The 23,222-nt window shown below is 43.1% G+C and overlaps 1 protein-coding gene and 1 long non-coding RNA gene across 6 annotated transcripts in view; one reads left to right on the top strand and one right to left on the bottom strand.

Moving 5' to 3' along the window:
• The window catches only part of TTLL5 (tubulin tyrosine ligase like 5), an 899,574-nt gene that overhangs the window by 54,617 nt on the left and 821,735 nt on the right, over positions 1 to 23,222 (top strand). For all 5 annotated transcript variants that reach the window (XM_069208446.1, XM_069208447.1, XM_069208448.1 and 2 more), the window contains exons 8-9: positions 17,717 to 17,799; positions 20,745 to 20,814. In XM_069208446.1, coding sequence (XP_069064547.1) covers positions 17,717 to 17,799; positions 20,745 to 20,814 — 153 coding nt within the window. The remainder of the gene's footprint in view (positions 1 to 17,716; positions 17,800 to 20,744; positions 20,815 to 23,222) is intronic.
• The window catches only part of LOC138260193 (uncharacterized), a 331,452-nt gene that overhangs the window by 3,381 nt on the left and 304,849 nt on the right, over positions 1 to 23,222 (bottom strand). The gene's annotated exons all lie outside the window — the stretch shown is intronic.

Raw genomic sequence — 23,222 nt, 5'->3', positions numbered from 1 at the left:
GTGAACTTGGCTACCGATACAACATAGGTAACCATCATAGAAAAGATCTACCATAGTTCCTCTCTTGTAGCGGTATTGTCATGTACACTGAAACACACAACTCAACATACTGTCCAGTTCTGATCTGCCGGAGGGTTTGAATTGACAGGTTTCCCTGTCAATATAAAACTAAAGTGCTCAGTACTCTTTAAAAGCTTGTCTTTTTTATATTTTCAAAGGTCCACATGTGCAGTTATGGAACTTCTATACAACCAGTTATGCCCAGAAGTATAGTATAGTATTGTTTTCATGAATGGCAAGTTCAATTTATGGGTTAGTTTGTTGTTCCTAGGGGCTCTACTAAATGAGGAAAAAAATCAGCCTGTAATTGCTGGAAGTATAGTTGCCACTTGTTGCTTTAGAGTTATACAAGAGAGCTCATGGAGGTGCTCGCAGTGCTGTAGTTAGATCAAACTCAAACACATATGGGGGTTGTCAGAGCCCTGTTCAGAGGGCCATGGGACAAGAAGGGGCAACTCGATCCAACCGTGGGGGTTGAGGCCTTTTACTTATGATGTCCCGGGGTCCAACCTACTGTGGATCCTCAGCAAGTGAGACAAGTACCCCTTTAGTACTTGACTCTTAGTGGTAGCATGGGTCGAGCAGGTCAAGGCTTCTTGGGGAGGAGGTAGACACCAGGGTGAACACAGGCTCACCCCTCAAAGTATGCGAAGCAGCAGAAATAAATGATTGTCCAGCCAAGTACTCCCTTTTGTGACAAAAATATATATCTATGACTACAAAATAGAATACAGCATTCACAAACAATTCACAGTCCTCTGAGGTGGGGGCTTTGGTGTTTCACAGGGGGATCGTTGAGTCCCACTTCACTCTAGCTAGGGTAGTGGTTATTCCCCATTCACTATTGGTGACCTTCAGATGACGCCTCACTAAAAGTCAGAGTCTCAGGAGTCCCATTCTGACCCTGTATTAAAGTCAAAAGTGTTCCAGCGTTGGAGTGCTATCTGACAAGCAAGTTCCCCCTGGGCTGATTGGCCCGAAATCAGTCTTACCTTCACCAGCAGGATCAGAGAGATTGGAGTCTCTGAGCACGCCCCCACTACGGTCGCTAGAGCTGCAGCGGCTGTCTACGGTACTTTGCAGCGGACCCAGCCACAATGCAATCGGCGGTCCTCGAGTTCCTCACACACAGATGTACAGCGGCTAGGGGGTTCTTGTTGCTCTTCCAAGCTGGGTAAGTTCTTCAGCTCTACCCGCTGATGATTGAGTGTGCGAAGGTCCTGGCACTGGTCTTTAGTTATGGTGCAGGCCCGCAATGGTCACCACAGCGGCCTCTCTCTTATGATGATCTTGACTAAGTCCCACTTCTTACTTGCTCGGTGTGGGCTCCCCCCTGCATTCGGGTCACTGTCCCTCCTCTGCACACAGGCTCCAACCCGATTGGCTCAACGGGTTTCTTCACAGTGACCTCCAATCAAATGGGGTCACCAGCTTACCACCACACAGGGGCTATGGCCCGCGATGCATGGCAATCTCTTCTCGACTGCCCTACCTGGGATACGGGTCCGTCGGCGTCTCGCACACATGAAGCCGATGGTGACCAGTTCAGTACAGCACGGCTCTCTTCACGGCAGCCCTGGTCTGGCATACAAGGGTTGCTCACTTTCCCTGCACATGGGCTTGGACCTGATCGGTGGAGCAGCCGTCTCTTCACACCTTGCTAAGGGTATCCACTCGCCAGGATTCTCCACCGTACCTTGCTACCTCCAAAGCTCCCCTCTTCCTCACAGTTACACCTGTCTTGAGAAGCTGGCAGATGTTATTGCCCCAGGCTCTAGGGCAGGTGGTCTTAGCTTGCTTGGGTGATGTCCCCTCACCCAGCTCGGAGAGTAGCAGGCCTTGTCCCTTAGTCTCAGGCAGACGTCTTGCAAAGCTTCTCCTACTCGCATAGCCCGACTGGCTGCTTGACAGCTAACAATTGTGGGGGTTTCAAGATCCCCCTTCCTATAGTCCTTTTCCATACACCAAAGGTGATTTAGAGTCTGAGTCTTTAAAGTTTATATTAGGGTCCACACCCATCATATGGCTTATAACATACACACACTGCACCGCACTACATCCTTTATGTATTGTACCATTTGCAAGCTCACATACGCTCGGCTCATGCATATAACATGCACTGCACAGCACTGCATAATCCCTGTGTTGTACCATTCACAGACACACATATACCCAGCACATCATGTACGCCACAAATGCACACCAAACCTATGTAGGCCAAGGGTGAGATAAGCACATAGCAGAAGAACTGTAAATGAGTGAGCCTGAAGGCCTCACTTCAGTGGCACAGATTAAAAGGAGCTGTTCACTCCTACTGATCACTATATGGTATGCTGCCACCGCCATGCTCATGCTGCTTAAATTCTGGTAAAGGCAGGAGCCTTTCACCACTATGAGAGTAAAATGTTAAAGTATACCACTTTTTACTAAAATTACAAAAAATGCCTGGTTACTTAGTAATACTTTTCTAATGAAACCATTTTTTTAATGAAAACACATCATCCTTTCTTTCTCCACGTGTGTGTGTGTGTGTGTGTGTGTATATATGTATGTGTGTGTGTGTGTATGTATATACATATATATATATATATATATATATATATATATATATATATATATATATAATATCTTTCTGATGGATATATCTAGCTGTGGATTCCTCACCTTTTGATTATCCCTAATGTGCCAGCATGCCACAGAAACCTTTCTTTATAGCTCTGCACGTCGATGAGGATGTCATAATGCCTCAGCTGTGCACATGTCTCCTTCTGACGTTATCAGAGCCATAAGAAGCCCTCATCGGCCTGCTGGCGTCATTTCCATGTTTTTCAAGCCTTCGATGCGTAACAATTTTCTTGTAGCTCTCTGATACATTGTAGGTTTTCCTCAATACTTTTTCTCCAGTGTTGCAACTTTGTTACTGGAAGAAAACTGTCTCCTCAGAAGAAGGTGGGATTTAAGCCGTGTAGGGAATGCAAAGGTGAGATGTCCATTACTGGCCCTCACAATGATTGCCTTTGGTGTTTGAGTTTGGATCCTGATATAGAGACCTGTTTGTCGTGTCAAAAAAGAATCCAAAGGCGTTAAATGAACAGGAGGTGAAGCTGTTTACGGCCAAGGCCAAACCAGAAAAAAGAGGCCGGCGGAAGTCTCTGTGTCAGTCGACGTCGCCAACACCCCACTCTTTGAAGTCACCGAAGAGAAAACACAAGAAGAAGCATCATTCCTCTCTACGCCGCTCGTCGAGGGAAGATTCTCCGACATTGGGATCTCCAAAGTAACAGATAGTAGAAAGATGTGGGGTGTCTCCTTCTTCATCTCTGTGGCCCACTCCGGCATCGCCTGCAAGCCCGGCTCAAACTCCTACTTTACCTGGGTGTCCTAATGCGTAGCCTGAGGAAGAGCCTGAGCCTGCTTTGGTGCCTACTCCTCCACACAGGAGCAGGGATAACCACCATTTTCAACTCCAGGGACGGATGAGTAAAGTTTTCTAAATGCTATGTATGGCATTTTTTCAATGCAATGACTCCAATTGGTGCGCCTGTGGGCCCCATGGGTCTCCTGTTATATTCACTGGGTGGATTCCCAACGCTGCACCAGCAAGGTCCCTTTGTGCCTTTTCTACCTATGTTTCAGGTGTTCTGGCCTCATTCAGTGCTGAGGCAGTCAACTTTGCCAATCAAACAAAGGTTGACAACACCTGCACCAGTTAGGCCTTGTCTGGCATTGGTTGAAGTAGCTGTGATATCGTGTCATTCAACTCCAGAATCTTCGGCCTAAGGTTCTAAATCACTGCCGCCATTGTTGGAATTGCAGACACCGTACTGATACCATTACTGACGTCACCTATGCCGATGATGAAATCAAGACAGAGATCTAGAAGAGAGGCCCAGAAACGTCTACAGGAAGAACAGTATGCCTTGGATAGAGGCAATCTTGAAGAGGGGAAGATAATTCACAGGGATCCTGATTTTTGAGAGGTTGGACATAGCAAGTGGACTGGACACTTCATCTGAATGGGAGTTATCTCCAAAGGGTATCCCTCCACCTTAAGTCATGTCGTATAACTCTGTTATAAATAAGGCAGCTGAGCTGTTGGATATGCCTTTATCCTCGACTGCACTTAAGTCAAATTTATTGACAGAGGTGTTACATTCATCCTCTTCTTTGGAACCTTTGTTACCTTTTAATGACGTATTGATGGAGCCAATCCTGGAAATCTGGCTGAAGACGATGACTTGCGGTGCAGTGTCTTGGTCTTGGATGATTGCAAGGAGGTACAAGCCGGCTCCAGGACACCCTTTGTTTTTGACTTCACACCCCACGCCTGAGAGTTTGGTCGTACAGGCATTGTGTTCTTCTAGGTTGTCTCCTGGGTCGTTTGCTACTTACCCTGCTGACAGAGAGTCAAAAAGAATGTAACAGTCAGAAAAGAAGGTTTTTTTCTTCATGTAGGATGGCCTTAAAATCTATTAACGCAACATGTTTGTTAGGTCCTTAACTGCATGCTCTGATGGACTCTGCTAAAGCTGTAGTTCCAAAAGTGCCAGAAAATGTCCAAGGTCAGTTTGCTCAACTTCTGAACGATGGTCAAGCTGCTGCACGACAGGTCATACAGTCAGGTCTGGACCCTGCTGACTCTGTGGCTAGGGCAATGGGGACTTCAGTTGTTTCCCGGAGGCACGCATGGTTAAGGGGGGTCTGGTTTTTCTTCTGACGTACAAACAACCCTGTTAGACCTTCCATTTGCTGGGTCTAATTTGAATGGTGCTAAGGCTGATTCGGCTTTGTAAAGGTTCAAAGAGAGTAAAGCAACTGCAAGATCTTTGGGCTTGCAAATGCAACTGAAGGATTATAGACAGTTTTGGACGTTTCAAGGATTTGGATGATCCTTTTCCTTTCGAGGAAGGCAACAATATCAACAGCAGTAACATCAGCAGTCAAATCCCCTCTATAGAAGCTACAGGGGGCGGAGCCGTGTTAGGCAGCGTGGAGTAGCCCATCAGCATTCCCCCTCCTCCTCCTCCCCCTCCCCAGCCAATGTCTCGAGAAAGCAGTCCTAGTTCTGTCATTTTGGAGCATGCTTTACCCATTAGAGGGCAGTTGATTTATTTTCTACAACAGTGAAGGTCTAAAACATCAGACAATTGGGTGTTGAGTATTGTAGAACATGGATATGCCCTACTCTTCCAGGAGTATCAGGGTTTTGAATTGGTTTCTGAAGCAGGAAATGTTCAAAATGCTGACCCTGGCACAGGTGCTTCTTGCACTAGACAAAGAAGACTAGATGGTTTCAGTCGATTTGCAGGATGCATATTTTTACATCCCCATTCTGCAATCCCACAGGAAGTATCGCAGCTTCACGGTGGGGTCACAACATTACCAGTTTGCAGTCGTGCAGTTTGGTCTTCTTTCTGCACCTCGAGTCTTCATGAAGGTAATGACTTTTGTTGTAGCACATCTCAGAAGGTGGGGAATACCAGTATTCCCTTACCTGGATGATTGGCTGCTCAAAGCCAAGTCTCCAGAGTTGGTGCTGCATCACTTGCAGTTGTCAACTCATTTGTCAACCTGGGCTTTTACATAAACGCACGCAAGTCTCACCTGGAGCCCTCTCAGCGCACCCTGCTCAAATGGACAGAATTGGACACTACAGTGAATCGTGCCTACCCTCCTCGACAGAGGATTCAAGACATTCAGGCTATGATTCTGATGTTTCAGAATGGAGCGATGGTTCCAGTCCTGAAGGTCTCACGCTTGCTCAATCTTATTGCTTCCTTCATTCTGTTGGTTGTTGGTTCATGAGTGCCCTTCAGTAGTGCCTCCGCAGGCAGTGGTTTCAACACAGCGGAGAACTCAGAGAGTCAGTCAGAGTCTCAAGAGATGCAGCAGCGGATCTTCGATGGTGGGAGTATGGACGGCAATCTATCACAAGGGAAGCCATTTGGTCCTCCTCCTCCGGTGGCCACGTGATAACGGATATCCCCACTCTAGGGTGGGAAGCACATCTGGGGGATCTGGAGATCAAGGGACTTTGGTCTCCAGAGGAATCTGTTGGAATTGCAGGCCATATGTTTGGCTCTCAATGTATTCCATCTTTCCATTTGCGGTCAATCAGTGCAGGTCTTGACAGACAATATTACTGCAATGTGGTACATAAACAAACAGTGTTGTATCTTCTCTGCAGAGAGGCTCTACAACTCCTGGGCTGAAGACCATCGGATTTGCATCATAGCAAATCACTTGGCCGGAGTTCTGAATGTACATGCAGACAATCTCAGTCAGCATTTTTCAGCCGATCACAATTGTCATCTCCATCCGGAGCTGGTGCTTCACATCTTCTGGCTATGGGGGACCCCTCAGATAGACACGTTTGCCACTTATAAGAACGCGCACTGCCCGTCATTCTGCAGCCTCCAGTATCCAGTGCAGAGGGCATTGGGGGACGTGTTTCAATTGGACTGGGGTTCCGAGCTGCTTTACGCGTTTTCCCCCATACTCTTGCTTCTTCAGTTTCTGAGGAAGATTCTCCAAAACTGGGTCCAAGTCATGTTAACAGCACAGGATTGGCAACAAAGGGTGTGTTCCCCAGACCTTCTTCACCTCTCTCTGTGCCCTCTGCTCCATCAACCTCACAGGGAAGACCTCCTCTATCAGTTGCAGGGGCAGGTCTACACCCTCACCGCCAGAACCTGCACCTACATGCCTGAAAATTGAACAGGGCAACCTGAGTTCTTTTTCCCTCCCCTTGAAGTGGTGGGTGTTATTTTATCTGCCAGGGGACACTCTACAAGTCAGTGTATGCTGCAGATGGGCTAAATTTGAAAAGTGGTGCAAATAAAATTCTACTGACCCCTTAAAAGCCCATTTATCTGACATTTTATGTTTTGCGCTTTTCCTGGCGCAGCAAGGTTGTGCAGTTGCAACACTCCATTTATTATGCCTTAATGGGATCTTAATTTGGTACTCACTTACCTTATGGGTACGGCATTTGAACCCCTATGTAGTTGTCCTTTAAGATTGCGTACTTTCAAACTGTTTTTCTAGTTGCCATAACGTCAGCTATTAACTGTAAGTGAACTAAGTTGGAAGCCCCCTTTCACGACTTTCTATGCAGATATGTTGGTGTTGAGAACCAGGGCTGCTCTTCTACTGAAGATGGTTACTCCCTTCCACTTGGACCAGTCTATCACCCTTCCTATTTTCTGTCGTCCTCCCCGTCCATCCAAGGAGGAGGAAAGACTTCCTCGCTTGGACCCTAAAAGTGCTGTTAGCTTTGATATAGACAGGACACATGATCTCCGGCTGGATGATCAGCTGTTTGTTGGCTACGTAGGCAAAGGAAAAAATGTGCATAAAAGGACATTGTCTAGATGGATTGTCCTGTGCATAAAGATCTGCTAAGCCATGGCTATCAAAGAACCGCCAGAAGGTATTAGAGCTCATTCCACTAGAGCTAAGTCTACTACTTCTATTTCTGCTTTAGCTAGAGGTGTCCCTGTGGTTGTCATCTGTAAAGCGGTAACCTGGATCTCAGCTCCACACCTTTGTGAACCACTATTGCTTAGACTCCGAAGTGAGGAGGGACGGTTATTTTGCCCATTCTGTTTTGCAAGATTTTTTGGTATAAGCAGACAAGCACCCACCTCCGAGTGCAAACTGGTTTAGGATTCTACTCGAAAGGTGATGAATCCACAGGTAGATTAATCCATCAGAAGAACAAGTTACTTTGCTTCGGTAATTTTTTTTTTCTGGTGGATACAAAAACTGTCTCATCTGCCTCCCAATTGCCAGTCTGTATATACCAAGAAGAAACATATTTGAATGTTATTTATTTATTTTGCATTGCATATATAATGTGTGTATGTGTATGTGTGTGTGTGTATGTATGTATGTATATATATATATATATATATATATGTGTGTGTGTGTGTGTGTGTGTGTGTATATATATATATATATATATATATATATATATATATATATATATAAATGTATGTATGTGTAAATCCTTGATTTAAGTTTGCAACATTATGTTGAACTTCTGATGTTGATTTCACCCATTTGACTCGAAGACATGAAAAAAGTGGGGGGAAACTGACGACAGCACGCTGACAAGGGCTTTTTATGGCTCTGGTGACATCAGACAGAGTTGCATGTACGGAATCCCGAGGCTCAATATGGTGGCGGTCCGAGCTTGGACCCAGCAATACACATATGTATTACAGCAGCTCCTCCACAATAAAAGAACGTGCCTCCACACAGCGCGTTTCAGCCATAGCCTTGATCAAGGCTACGGATGAAACGTGCTGTGTGGAGGCATTGTTTTATTAAACAAATGCAATTGTGTCAAGTGTCCAAGCACGTTCTTTTATTGCGGAGGAGCTGCTGTAATATATATATATATATATATATATATATATATATATATATATATATTTATTTATTTATACACAACATTGCAATATGTGTATAAATATATATTAATAAAAAATGAACCAGTTTATCATCCCCTCCTCGGCGTTGGCACATGTTTGTATCTATGCCTCTCATTAAAAGGAAGTCCCAAGTGTAACATAACTTCACAAAAATGTAGGTACTTGGGAGTTATAGATAGGGGTTATTAGGATCTATATGAACCTTGCAGAAAAACAAGAAAGCAAACTGTTTTCTATGATTATTGTTTCCATTCCTTCAAAAACAAATTTGTGAAAGTCAATTTCGAAAAAAACAGGCTCTCTGTGAATTGGTTGGTATGAAATGGTAAATGACATTCCTCTTGCAAACGTCTATTATTCAGTCTAGGTGACATGGTTTCTCAGTGATAGTATTTCATGCAATTGTTTTTCTGTGAAACTATAATCCTCCTATAGCACATTTCAGAGAGGGGCAGCATATCTGAAAGGACAGTTTAAAAATGCTCCATTTAATTGTACTCTGTGACTTGCCTTTTCACTCCAGGAGAATATAGGTGACTCTTTCAAGGAAAGCTCAATGCATCTGCCCTTAGTTGATTACTCAACAATAGCAGTCACCAATCTTCTACGAGTACACAGCAGAAGCAGTCTCTTTGAGGAATCTCTTGAAGCTGTTCTACAGAGCAAAATCATGAATTGAACAGCCCGTTACCATATATCCTGTTTCAGCAGTACTTCTTCAGTATGCCTATTTTTAATGGCAGAGAACCTAAAATGCTGTACCTAGCGTCCTGATTTAATTTAGTGCAGTTGAAGTGTAGCGCCATGTGGATCAACTGGTCAAAGTTTCTTTACACTTTTTCTTCTATATTATTAACTCTAAAATTCATTATCAAACTGTTGCAATTGAGAATGAGAATCATTTTGGTCACTTCAGACCCTCCTCACAGTTGGTTGTTCTTGGACCTCCTCCCCTTTCTAAGAAGCCACATATCAAACTGTTGGTCATAGCTCTCCATGCTGTAAGTCCGAATACACTGTGATATCCTTGAGTCATTGAGCTTGGTGACCTGACTCCAGAATCCCTTTATTATGACAATCAGATTCAAACTACATGAATCTTCTAAAAGAGGTAAAACTCTCATTTGGTGCATCAAAGAAATAATAAATAAATGCCCCGATGTGTCACAAATAGATGGCACTTACCTATCTTCTTTTTTTGTTCCAGTCTGGTTTGAAAATGTCATCTAAATTGTGCTTAGCTCCATCACAGCTTTCTGGAAAAAGTCCTTTTAAGGTTTCCCTTTTCAGAATCCCTGTGGCAACGATTTCCTACAGGCCTTTAAAAAGTATTTCCTCCAACTGTGTTAAATACCGTACATCATTCTAGTTCCTGAGATCTGTCGTTAAAAATTACTTTATTTTAGGTATATGTTCATCCAGTAGACTCATTCAAATATAGACATATGTTCTCACAAACTGTGGTCATTTTTATAGGAAGACAGTGACACTGAAAGCACGTCTTTCTTTGTTCCTGCTGTAGCATTAAATGTGCTTAATAAAGAGACATACATTTGACCACAGAAGAGCTCAATCTTTTTTTTATTACCTTGACACTGCTTGACACTTGAGAGAACCTATGTTGTTGTTTGTTAGTTACACTGTTATCTGCACAGGCAACATCTAAGATGTCTGTAGTTCTGTGGATAGTTTTAATAACATTTTATTAAAAAGCTGACAAACCCCCCCCTTGGGTAGAGCTAAAACCCATTCTACAAGAAAAAAGGCTATAACGGTCAACCCTGGAAGCATAATGAATGTTCACTTCAACAAAATGTTCCTATTGACTACCTGGAAAATAAGTGTCTATGTTTAGAAGGTACTCGATCTCAGTAGTAAAAATTTAAATTCTACTTTTTATCCAGTATATTTTTTAGCTTTGATTAGTATCTTACTTTGCAAGTAGATGTACTCAGCCTTTTTTTTCATTGTAACTCTTTATTTCCCAGAATTGGATCTTTCGTAGATACACATGCTTGAATTATTTTCCAGCGCCAGGGCAGGAACTCATATTAACAGAGTATATATGGCCTTAACAATGTTAAAAGAGCCATAAGCTACATGTAATCTAGCTACCTCATTTATGACTCTAACTTCTGCCACTCAGGTCACATCAGGTGAATGATGAGACTCCTAATCACTTTCCTCCAGAAGTATTTTATCTGTCAAATTTGAATTTGTGTCTTTAGTTTGCATCATTAGTCAGCCCTTGTGCAGAAGGTGAGTCTCAAGTGTCATTTTGCAGTTGGGAGGCTGGCTTAAGGTAACTCTACTTTCGCCATGTCAGATACTCCTTCAGCAAGGAAAAGCATGTTAAATCCTTGTGACGTCTTTGGGGCAGAAGGATGGTTCCATGTGTTTTAATTCAGGGTAATTACTTTGGGATTCATTTCCCACTTAGGACATCCCTGCAGGAGCTGAGGTGGTCAGAAATGGTAGAAAATTAAAAAAACGGAAAGTTAAAAACCTAATGTAAGTAGGCATAGTCATTGGGTTTATTACAAAAAAAAGCCAGGCTTTAGGCTGCTTCCTATTTGTTATCTGATTAGACAGTTAAGTTAATTCCAAGCCATGGCCATGCATATTTAAAATGCTGTACATCTTGCACAAACTTAAAGTAAATGCTGATTGCAATCTAAGCATACAGAAGGACAGTCTTTCTCATTTTTTGTAGATAAGTCAGCCTTTGATATAATAAGCTTTACATGGTAAATACAAGCATTTAAACCAAATGTGTTTCTGTTGTTGTAACCAGTGAAGGATTGTCAGGTCATGTATGGCCAATAGCTTCACTGGATAAGTGGACAGTCATCATTCTACAGAGATCAGAAGATGATCAACCTTTAGTTGTAATACTTTAACTACTGTAAAGGGCACAACCAGAATAAAAAATGCAAGTGTACAGTCTTGTAACTTGTAGAGGCGGAGAGCTGTAGACAGTTCATATGTTTTACATCTGAAAGACTCAAGTCAAAAGTAGTCTTGATTCTTTACATTTTGTCTCAAAAACTGATAGTTGATCACAAAACTCCTAGACAAACCATTGTACAGTTCACAGGGTAAAAGGGCTAATTATTTTACTGTGCCAGGGATTTCTTTGGTAAGGCAGTGTGTTTGTAAATCTTTGAGGATAGAAATTAGATCTCTTAATTTTACTAGCAGTTTTGTATGTTTTTAAAGCTTTTTTTCTAGAAAACCTTGTCAGAAGTTTGAAGCTCCTTTCCTCCAAGCTCTTTCAGCTTTAGTACAGGCATTTTGTTAACTGAGTGGAACAGTCTGTCAACCATGGTTTATTACGTCTTGTTTATCATAGCTTATTTATTTTCTGTCTGGCAAACCTTTCTAAAGTAGATAGTATGCAGTTATTAAAATTTGCAGTTATTAAAATTTGCAGTTGCTTTATTGATATCACCATTTAACGGGAAAGCATTGTCAGATAAGGCTGTTTTTGAAGTCTGAACTTTGGCCCAGGCTTGACGTACATAGGAAGATCTTGCAGTGACCTTTTTGAGTTAGTGCTGTCAAGTTGAACAGTTGTAATGATCAGAGCATGAAACGTTCGGTCTACAATTACCTGAATGGAAGCACGATTAGATTAAGAGAGTGACTAGCTTTGTGAGTAGGTCTTTTTACCATTTGTTGTAGCCCATGTGCCATGCATGTCTCTACAAATGTTCTTGCTTTAGTTAAATCTTTGTCCTCAATCCATAAATTGTCATATTCTAATAATAAAAATCTAGCCACCGGCAAAGCAAGAAAAGAAATGGGTATGATCATTGAAGGATTAAAAAAAGAAGTTGCCACAGGTTACTGAGTCGGTATTGGAAATATGAAACAGGCATTAAATTGCTATTAACAAGGCTGATAGAGGAGATTTTATATTTATTTTTAATAATATTATCCACCCCACTTCTCATCCTAGGTTCACCATCTACTTGCACTATTTTGTGATCGCTAAGAACCATGATTGCCAAATCCGGTCCTGAGCTATCTTTGAGTCCGGTTTCTGTTTATATTTTAAAAAAAAATTAAAAATCCTGTTCACTGACTAAACCTCTGGCAGCTAGTTTGTTTTCAAACAGGTAGCATATGTTTAACTGCATGGTTTTAATTGAATCCCCTCACCCATTAGGACAATTTATCCATGATGATACAGAGGAGAAAGAAGGTTGTTATCAGCAACAAGACGAAAGGCCATGCTTCAGGGACCAGTCAACTTTCCCTACCTCACTGATGGCCTAGGTTGCTGCGGACATGTTGGGTTTATTGAAGAATATGCTTCAAGACTGGACTTCTATGGCCACAGTTACTGGTTCCTCCTTGACCTCCGCTGCCTCTTGCTATACTGCCTTCAGATGTTCACACAGCTCCTTCTCAACCTTTTGTTCCTCAACAGAATCCTGCCTTTCCTGGGCCATCGCACATATAATAGCAAAACATCAATGATGAGTCAGTCCTCAGATCCTGATGAAAACAGAAGTCATGATCAAGGGTATTTTTCGAACGATGACCAAGGAGAAGACTTACACTATTTGCTCCTTGGATAATCAAACACCTGAATTGTGACCCGAATGAACCTTTTGAGGGACTGGATCAGGACCTGTTCCACAAGATTCTCAACTTGAAGTTCTCTGGAATTTTACAGTCTGATAGATTGTGCCCTTTGTTTGATGGCCTCATTCACCATCATCTCAAATGTTTTGATTGGATACCACTTCTGTGCTTATCCACAGGAGCATTCATTCATCTGAATAAAATGGAGAGCATGTGGGTGCATCAGAATAAATCAGCACTTAGTGGCTCAATAGCGGGACCTTTACTGTTCTAGACAAGCTTATGTCACAAGAGATAACAAGGCAGATGTTTTAGTTCTCTAATTAGACCCCAAGTCACAGATGCTGTCTCCTTCTACAGACTTTAGCCTGCCTTACAAAGCAAGTGGATTAGTTTCCAGCCAGTACAAACATATCTCCCTTCTTGCAAGAAACATTAGGTAGAAAACAAGTCTCTTTTGATGTTCTGCGATGCCTGTATTAAACTCTGCATCCGTACTGAAGATCGGAAAAAAGCTTAGCTTAATTTTTTAAGACATCATTTCTGACTGCATTACCTACGCCCATCCAGAACATTGAGAGTTGAACAGGTTGCAAACATATGGTCAAAGTTGCCATTCTCCATTCCACATCTTTTGCAGCTTGATGCACCATTGGTCAACTTCGCCAGCTTATTCAGGGTCATTTAGATTCTGTGGTGCGTTTATAAGCGGTTTCTTTTTAATGTGGCAGGTGACCATAGCATAAAGAAGAGTTAGTGATACTTGCTACAAATCCGGCTGACCGGGTGAACGCAAATGCCCTTGCCATAGGTTTTCTGGAGGCCTCAGGTCCTTGTCTTCTGCATCAATTAACTCCCAGTACCAAATTGATACCTCATTTGTTAACTGCTATGGATCTTCTACTTAATCTTCACATTTCCACCTCTCCGCCTTACCCATTTCTGTTCTGGCCACCATGATGTTAATTGAAGATACTTGAATTTTAAAATTCTACCGTTGGTGGCCCCAATTAGTTCTTCCCATGAAATTAGATCGGGACCCTGTTGCAGCTCCCCCCAATATTTAAAGCTTGCCTTCATCAATGGGAGACTAAGTTGATTTTCCTGAAATTTGTGGGCACCAAGTGAGTTCCCTTTTAGAGCATTTGCTGCTGTTCGTCAAACTATACCATGCCTCCAGAAAGAGGATTTGAGCACTTTTACTTTTTATCTTTTTAAAGAATTTCGGGGAAGCAAAACATATGAAGAAAATTATCCTGGCCTAAATTGGCAAGCATAACGAAAAATAGTTGTCGTAATACATAAATCAGCGGGTCACACTAGTAACATCCTACAGTTCTTAAACTGAAATACATACCAGAACCTCAGAACATTCAGAAGTACCAGGCCTCCTTTTCCTTGCTTTCTTCGCAGCTTTTTCCATGCAGCTATACTTCCTTTAGAGGCCCTAATAAAACTGCCTATCTTAGATTGCAGTTTTGCAATCAGGTCTTTCGGAAAAGAGAGAGAAATGTTATCCAATAAAAAGGTAAACGTGGAGAGGAGTCACATTTTGATTAAGTTTAACTGTGGCATATATGGTTAGGTGCAGATTCTCCAATTTATAAAAAAAAATATATAAATTTGCTCTTTCATCACCCATATAAAGTTATCTTTAGGTGGATCTACTAATTTTGGCATGCTTGTGATGCACAGGTAGCTTGGCTTGGCTTCTACAGGTAGTGTTTCTCACATATTCTCTGTTTGAGAGAGGGAGAGAGAAGGAGACAGAGAGAGAGAGATATAGAGAAAAAAAGCTGGTGTAGAGGATAAGGCTAGGTGGTTCATCCCAATTCTGAATCATCTTTAGGAGGACGGTCTATTTTGTAGGAAGATCGAAGCCTCTACATCATGGTCTTCTGAGGAGCATATGTATAAGGCTGAGAATACTTTATCTACTTGTCCGGGAATCAAATAAAAACTGACTGTCATCTTTGTGGATGTACAGTGCCTCTCATACAGCCCTACAGTTCCTTCTACTGTACCCATAGTCAGGAAAGTCAACTGGCTGGATATGATGGGCAAACATGTAAGCGTTTTTGCAACATCTTAGGTGAAGGCTGCCAGTCCCTCAGCTGTTCAGCCACACTAAGACAGACAACTGTGATACAAAAACATCTTTAGATAAATTACTGAATGACTGCCATTCGCAAGCAATAGCTAATGTGAAGGAGGGAAAAACTCACATCCTTGGCCCTTATTGATGCCTCGTTGGATGCATTTAACATTGCCTTTCTCCATATGTCAAGAGGAGCACTGCCAAGAGGGTATTGATGGCTCCACAGCACATCTTTTAGATCCAAGGTGCAGTCTAAAGTCTTGGGTGTGCCATTTGGTAGTAAATACCCTTTGCAAACATGTAGATGATACTCTACAAGCCATCAAAACATACACTGTTAATTTCCATTTATTGGGTACTCTCCAGGCGCGAACAAACCCTATCCAGCAATACTACAGGCAAAGAAGTGGTTAATAGCATTCCTCTAATTTTTGTTAATACATGCAAGAACTACTACCAAGAGGCAAGTCTTAGTTCAAATATGGAAAACACTGTCAGTCATCAAACAGACAATGAAAGGGACTAGTGACCGCATCCAGTAGAGGTCAAGACCAACCATACCAAACTTGACTAATGGTCAGTGTCTTTCCCTTCTGATATCCATGGTACTGGGGGAAAAATCTAGCGTTCTTTCCGGCACAACATCTACTAAGATTGTTGGTGTAGGGACATTACTTGGTGTCGACAATCAGTAGAATTCATCTCTAGCCCACTTCCTCTACCTCCTAAAACGTCCTTCTCATCTGGGAACCTTGCACAAAGAAATTCTAGAGCTCTTCCAAAGTATGCAGTAGCCTTTACAGGATGCCCCCAAAAAATGAAGGGATTTATTCAGAGTTCTTCCTCTTCTAGGAAAAATCGGGATAATTCTGTTTTATTTTGAACCTGAGGGCTGTCAACATATTTATCAAAACAAGGCTTCAAAATTGTGAACTAGAACATCACTGGAGGCAATTACTTGTTGTCCATGGGCGTAGATAATGCATGTTTATATTCAGTACCAGAAATACTTGACATTTCTGGTGTTAGACCTAAAATAAATTCCACTCCTATTATTAAACTGCTTAGACTGGAGTTGGGAGAGCATGTTACATCTTTCTTAGGATTCACTTTTCTCCGCCAAGCTTGCCCCAGTCAGTGCTGTTTTGCACTGTATTTGCTCTTAATTCATAGCCACCATTGATGGAAAACATAGTTATGTTACTGACTTATGCATGAAAGGCCTTTCTTCTTCACAGTTGGAGTGCATTTTGGATAGTACACCTGTTTTGTATCATACTTTTAAAGACATATTAAGAAAGACTGCCTCTACAAGCTCTGTTGAGTCTGACTTAAAGTCTCTGACAGCTAAATCATTTTGCAAGTTGTTTTCTGACTTTAGTATTGGGAAGTAATATCTCTATACTTCTGACCTATTTACGTGCCAGTCACAAATTCTCAAATGTATGCAGATAAATGTTGTCTTTCGCCGATCGATGGAACCATAGGGTCTGATCATGATGTCCCTTAGGAGCACGGATAATGCCAACTTCTAAATTTCACCTTTCTAAATTGGTTTTGTTTACCTTCTCACTGTGTGCTGATGTGATTAGGGGAGACTTTCGTTTTCCGGTTGTTTCTATGTCTCTCGAAGTAAGTTCTTACTAGTAATTATTGAGGCGTTTTGTAGTAATTGCTAGAGCTGATGTATTTTGAGATGTTGGGAATAGATTGGATTGGTTATTTTTTTATATGGTTAACTGCAGCTTCGGATAAACTTTTAAATAGATAAATAAACACATGCCAATGAAGAGCGTATAAAAGGGGATCATTTGCGATTCTACTTTTCAATTGTAGGCATTTTGAGGGTGTAGAGGGTTTACAGAGGTTACTGCCTAGCACAGTGGTTTCCAACCTGTGGTCTGGGGACCCCTGAGGGTCCGTGAAGCCTCCTCAGTGGCTCCACAACTGCTTAGAAAATTAAATAATATTAATAGATTAGGTTCCCAGCTTGCAGTAATGACTCAATAGGGGGTCCCCGGATTCCAATAATGATTCAGTGGGGGTGCCTGGGTTCCGGTATTGATGAAGTGGGGGTCCACAGATGTCTAAAGGTTGGGAACCACTGGCCCAGCAGGCCTCTTTTCCTACACTGATTCCCTTTTTTATGAATTATAAGAACTGTCACTGCCATGATTTGCTAAAGTTGTTTTTGTAATGCAACTTTAGTTTAAAAATAAAAACAGATTCTTCTAACATTTCCCTTCCTATAGATAAATCTTTTCGTTTTTTCTTGAAAGAGTATTTTTGGGAAAATGTAATATTCTCTGTAAAATGTGTTAAGGGATTCTTCCCTTACGCAAGCAATTATTTTTTGTGAATTCAATTAAGATAATGTCGAACAGCTGACATTACAGCAAGGACATGTTTTGAGGATTCTCTAACCAGTTCCAAAACTTTCACCACATTGTTTACCTAGTTTATTTTTTTGTATGCAAAACTATTTTTTACTCTCTGCTTAATGCTAACTTTATTTCTTTTTGGTTAGATGCTTTTGCAAAGGACCGGGGTCCCTGGATCGTGAAGCCAGTGGCATCCTCTCGAGGGAGGGGCGTGTACCTGATTAACTCAGTAAGTGTGACATAACATAATAATAATTAGGCACGTTGCAATTTGTGACCCCTTGTGATTGGCTGCAATCACCAGGATTTTGGTCATTAAGGGACGGCAGACCACTATCCCTATGATAGCATTCCAAAACGAAGTACTTTTGTTAGGTGAGCATAGTAGTGCGCAAGCGCTGCTTTTCTGACATGTTAGTCGGTATCTGGACTTTTAACTACGCCCACCGCACGCCCATCACTATCACTCGTTCATGGGCTTGCCGTTCAAAAATGCTTTATTTTTGTTGGTAAATGCTCTACGTTTCTTTCTCCTTGGGGCGGTTTAGATATCGCCTTGGACATCGCCCATTACATGGCTAATTGCACTTTTGCTGATAACTTTGACTGTGAGCGAACTTCTTTTTCCATTTGTGTGCTGCTTCACGCTGATGTCGTGGCGCTTTGAATCTGCTCGCTTATGTGAAACTGTATTACTTTTCATTTTCAATCTATGTGGCAAGAAAAGTCCGGTTAGGAATTTACAACGCCAATAGCTCTAACTCTAGCAAATGCGAGACCCATTGCATTACAAATGCTTGTTTTTTAAAGCAACCAGGAGCGGCTTACGGGGCTTTGTTGGGGCGAGCTAGTGCAGAGTGTGGAGGGGGCACGGGGGGACACAAATTAATTTAAAAAACATTTTCAAAGAATCACTTACCTGCTTTTCTGTCGCGCTGCTTCTCTCCCGTCACTGCAGGCACAGGCTCCCAGCCTGCCCTCCAGCCAATCCTGATGCTGCTCAAAGCAGCGCTAGGATTGGCTGGGAGCACCCAGCCAAGGTGCTCCCAGGCATACTGGGAACCTGTGTCTGCTCTCTAGCCTACTGCACATGTATGTTTGGCCGGCCCGAGTGCACAGTGCACTCCCCTCATCGTCATCATCCCCAGTGCCCCGCCCCTTTAACAAACAAAAATAAATATGGTTTATTATCGTTTCATTTGTTAAAGCATGTGCAGCGGCTGCTGCTGGTGGGGTTGCGACGCTCCTCCGCCCTAATGGAGGAGCCGCGACTGAAAGCAACTTGTTTTTCTTAAAGGAATTGCTTTAAAAAGTCAGTTTTGGAAAACTTCGGAGGTGCAGGTTTTGTTCTTTGAATCACTGCCAGGGCTGACAACACGATTTCCCAAGAGCAAGGGGACCTCTTGCCATTTTCAAATCAATTAAATTACCAACCCGACTTCGAGTTCGGTAACTCATCAATGGTTTGTGATTGCGGCTGTGATCATAAACAATTGATACATTCCTTTCTGAACTAGAAATAGGATGGAGACTCTCCTTTCACGCCCGCTCCTGTTGGTGGTTCGGAAAGGATTGCAGAAGTCTTTCTGTGAGTTGGAAAGAATTTTACAACTAGTGAAATAGCTTTTGCACTTTAAAAAGTCCTTTTGCGGTTGCAGACCATGTCATTCTGTGATTGTAAAAGGGCGTGGTGACGTCAGGTCCCTCTAGTCTTTCTAGGTCTAGCTAAAGGTTGGACTAAGAGTGCACAAGTTTGTTTCCTGTATACGACTGACTCCGCGTTCACTTTTGGGGCCTGACTACAATTGGCTAGTAATATGATCCGTTTGCAAACATGTATTTGTGCAGGCATCATAATTAATATGGGGCGAAAATATCACACTTGGTAATTAACGGGTACGATTGCTTTTGCACCCTCTGTTAATTTTGGCAGGTCGTACTTGCCAGAATCTAAGGGGGGGGGAAAGGGCCAGCATTTACCAGCACATGCCGAATTTGGTGTGTTCACATTAGGTCTGATTCAAAGGTCATGTGTAGTCTCTGTTCTCAGCAGGGCTGTCTCAAAGCTCACCCACCGTTTATGTTCACTATTGGTCTGGCTCAGAACTTATTGTCATTTTATGTACTTATTACTTATATTCTTTGTTGGTCTGCCACTGAGTTCACATATAGTTTGCATTACCTGGGTATCTTCCCCCCTCCCCGCCCCACAGTGCTTAATTTGTGCAGGTGGTGGCCAACAACACCCACTTTTGTAGCTTGAGACTTACTTTTCGTCCTCAGTATTTTGTTTGAGTAGAAAAAAGAGAAAAGCAGGAAGGAGCGAAACGAGGAGGAAGAAAAATATAGGAAAAACAGTGTCAAAGAGAGAAAACAGGAAAAGGACCCTGCAAGAGAGACAGAGATGGGGGGCTGTAGGGTGCTGCAGGAAAGAGGTTTGGGTTGGAATCCGAACTGAACTACAGCTTGCACATTCGGCAGCACCACCAAAGCTTTCAACACTTCTCGTGTGCAGGTCGGGCTCAGAAATCGAACAAATAATATATACAGCCTAATTGTCAGGTTTTACAAAGAGTACGTTCACGCTATGTCTGGTTTACGTAGTTTGTATTCACTGTGTTTTGGACTCGCATGTTTTAACTTCATTGCAGTTCTGGCTCAGACCTGCTGGATCTGAACTGGAAGGGATTATATTGTGTCTCAATATGGCTCAGCAGCCACAGTCCATATCAAGCGTTGTTGTGTTAGCTCTCACTAAGTTTATATTTTAGGTAAATGTCCTTCAGGAATCAGTGTTTGTTCTCCGTTTTGCACAGAGCTCACACATTCTATTCTATTGAGTCTGTCTCAATTAAATTTAACTTGGGGAACTCACACGGCTTCTTTTAAGTATATGTTTCAAAGCTCAAAGTAAGCAAATGGAGTGTTTCCAAACAAGAATGCCCATTATAGAGATTTACAGATAACATGAACTGTTATACCCTTCATTCTGAATTTGTGCTTTCATTTTCAGTGCATAAACTCACTAGGCCAGGCTCGGGGATCACACAGGTCATGTTGTTATCTGTAAAACTGTATAATGGGCATTCTTGTTTCTAAACCTTCCATTTGCTTACTTTCACCATGTTCGAAGTACTTGGAGTTTACTTATATTTCTTACATTTTTTTTCACAGCCAAACCAGATTGCTTCGGAAGATAATATTTTGGTGTCTCGTTATATCAGCCATCCTTTGCTCATCGATGGTAAGCCTATTTTTCTCTCTACTGTTTTCGCCCTACCACCCCTATGATCTGGGTATGTATTTGTCAGGGCCGTGAAAGATCTAGTCACTGAGACCATCACTCCCCCAGTGCGGATTCGCTTCCCTAGTCTTCTTCTGCTTCCCCTACTGTACCATCAGTCCCCTGGTGTACCTTCATTTCCTAGCAGGCGACCACTTCAATCAATCAGGTGGTTCTTGTAGAGCGTGAGCTTGTCACCCTGGGGGTCTCCAGGCACTGGTTTGATGCTGTGAGTCTCACCCTTCTGGCGGAGGTGGGAGTCGAAGAGCCAAGTTTTGAGCTGCTTTCTGAAGTCATTTAGTGATGGTGGTGTGCGCAGATGGCGGGCGGTCGTTCCAGGCCTTGGCAGCGATATGGAAGGAGGAGCGTCCTCCGAGGCATTCACGATACATGCAGGGGATGTGAGCTAGGGTGGCAGAGAGGAGTTCTCTGGTCGGACGGTGAAAGGTGAGGTGGTTGTGGATGTAGGTGGGTCCAGCGTTGTGGAGGGCCTTGTAAGCGTGGGTGAGGAGCTTGAAATGGCACCGTTGGTGGCCACTGGAGAGTTCTGAGGTGAGGAGGGATGCTGCCCCATCTAGGGAGTTCGAGGACGAGTCTCGATGCGGCGTTCTGGATGATCTGGAGACATTTTAGGAGTTGTTTGGAGGTTCTGCCGTAGAGAGTGTTGCAGTAGTGGAGGCGGCTGGCGATGAGGGCCTGAGTGACAGCCTTCCTGGTGGCGATGGATGTTCAACGGAAGATCCTAGGGAGCACGCAGAGGATATTGAAGCAGGCTGAGGAGACCACTTTCCCAACTTACGTTCAACCACCCCCCATGCCATCGCTTCACCAGCATACCTCACCCAACGTACTTTCTCTTGTGCATTGTACCTTCCACTCCCCCTCCCCTTGCATGCCATCACTACCTTAGTATGCCTACACTCACGCCTACACCCTCATGTGATCACTCATCAGCATGCCCTTACTCTCCTTCCACTGTACCTTCACTCCCAAGTTGCACTTTCACCCCCGAAGCATGTTTGCAGTGGCCTAACTCTCCTTGCATCACTCAGCGCGCCCTACTTCAACATCTCATCGTTCAACAGTCACTCTGTCACCCAGTATCCCCATGCACCCCCCACCCACCAAAACGGGGTGTTATTTTGAAAGGTATCGCACACATCACACACCAAAGCTTGTGAAATAAATCCCCAGCAGTGTAAAACGAGCGTTTATGTGCTATAAAATGTGTTGCTGCATTCTAATGGAGGACTTTTTGAGGAACTGAAGCGCTGTATATGTGCTGTGGCTGTAAGTGTGAGTTTGTTGAATCTCCTCTGGCACAAGCAGAGTAATGCTGTTTGTGTCCCAGATCCACATGTGGGAGGTTCTTAAGTTGTGCCGGTGGTTGTAGGTGATGGGTATGATAGCAAGAGAGAGCAAAAAAGGCGGGAGAGAGATAGAAACAGATGTATTAAACAGAGCAAGCAGAGATGAAATCGAACCTGAAAGAGTGAAATCTAGAGACAGGAAGTGTAGGGTGGCCTATGAATGTGGCACGAGGTGGACATAAGCTCGTGCAGGCAGGCATGGCATTCAACATCCCCGGCGTTCGGGGGCTGTTACGAAATACCTTAGGCCCTACTTTTCGCAAATTGGCCACTGACACGCAGAATCCAAAATTCCATTGGGGTTTGAGCTACGTGCTCACCCTTGGGAAGTGTGGTACATTTAGTGCACCCCTGATGACCGATGCTAAAGAGGAAGGAGGGCCCAAATGTCTGTCATCTATAAATGACCCCACGAGGGGTTTCAGTCACTGACTGGGACTGCTGTTTGTATAACCATCTGAGGTAGGTCTCAGGGGGCTCCCAAGGGGGTTGTTACATTTGTCAAACACAGTGTACGGTTTCCATTCTGCACTGCCTTCGGCGCGCTTTCTAGCTCCGTGTCAGCAGCACACACCTACCAAGGAGTACATCTTTTCTTAAACCTACTTCACACGTCCATAGACAAAAGTGAAAACTGTAGTGTAGACATTCACTCAGCAGAGTATGTACTCTGGTGCCAGGACGATAAGTGGTAATTCAGTGACTGAAGGAATGCAGATGTCCACAGCAACCTTTAGAATACACACATTTCAGACTTCACAAGAATGTTAAGCTTTCTGCAACATGCAAAATAATCCTTCCAGTTGACTTAAGATAGTACTAATGAACACATTCTGCGATGTTGAGCAGTGGCGGCTGCCATTGAACGGGGGTGACGGGGCATGGGGGGGAATTAATTAACAAAAAAAACACCTGCTCCGAACGGAGATGGGTTTCTCTCCTCCGTCCTCGTCCAGAAGCACACATGCTCCCAGACTCTCCTCGGCCAATCACGACGCT

This window comes from Pleurodeles waltl, chromosome 9, assembly GCF_031143425.1.
Source record: "Pleurodeles waltl isolate 20211129_DDA chromosome 9, aPleWal1.hap1.20221129, whole genome shotgun sequence".
Lineage (NCBI taxonomy): Eukaryota > Metazoa > Chordata > Amphibia > Caudata > Salamandridae > Pleurodeles > Pleurodeles waltl.
This window is presented reverse-complemented; position numbering and strand designations above follow the sequence as displayed.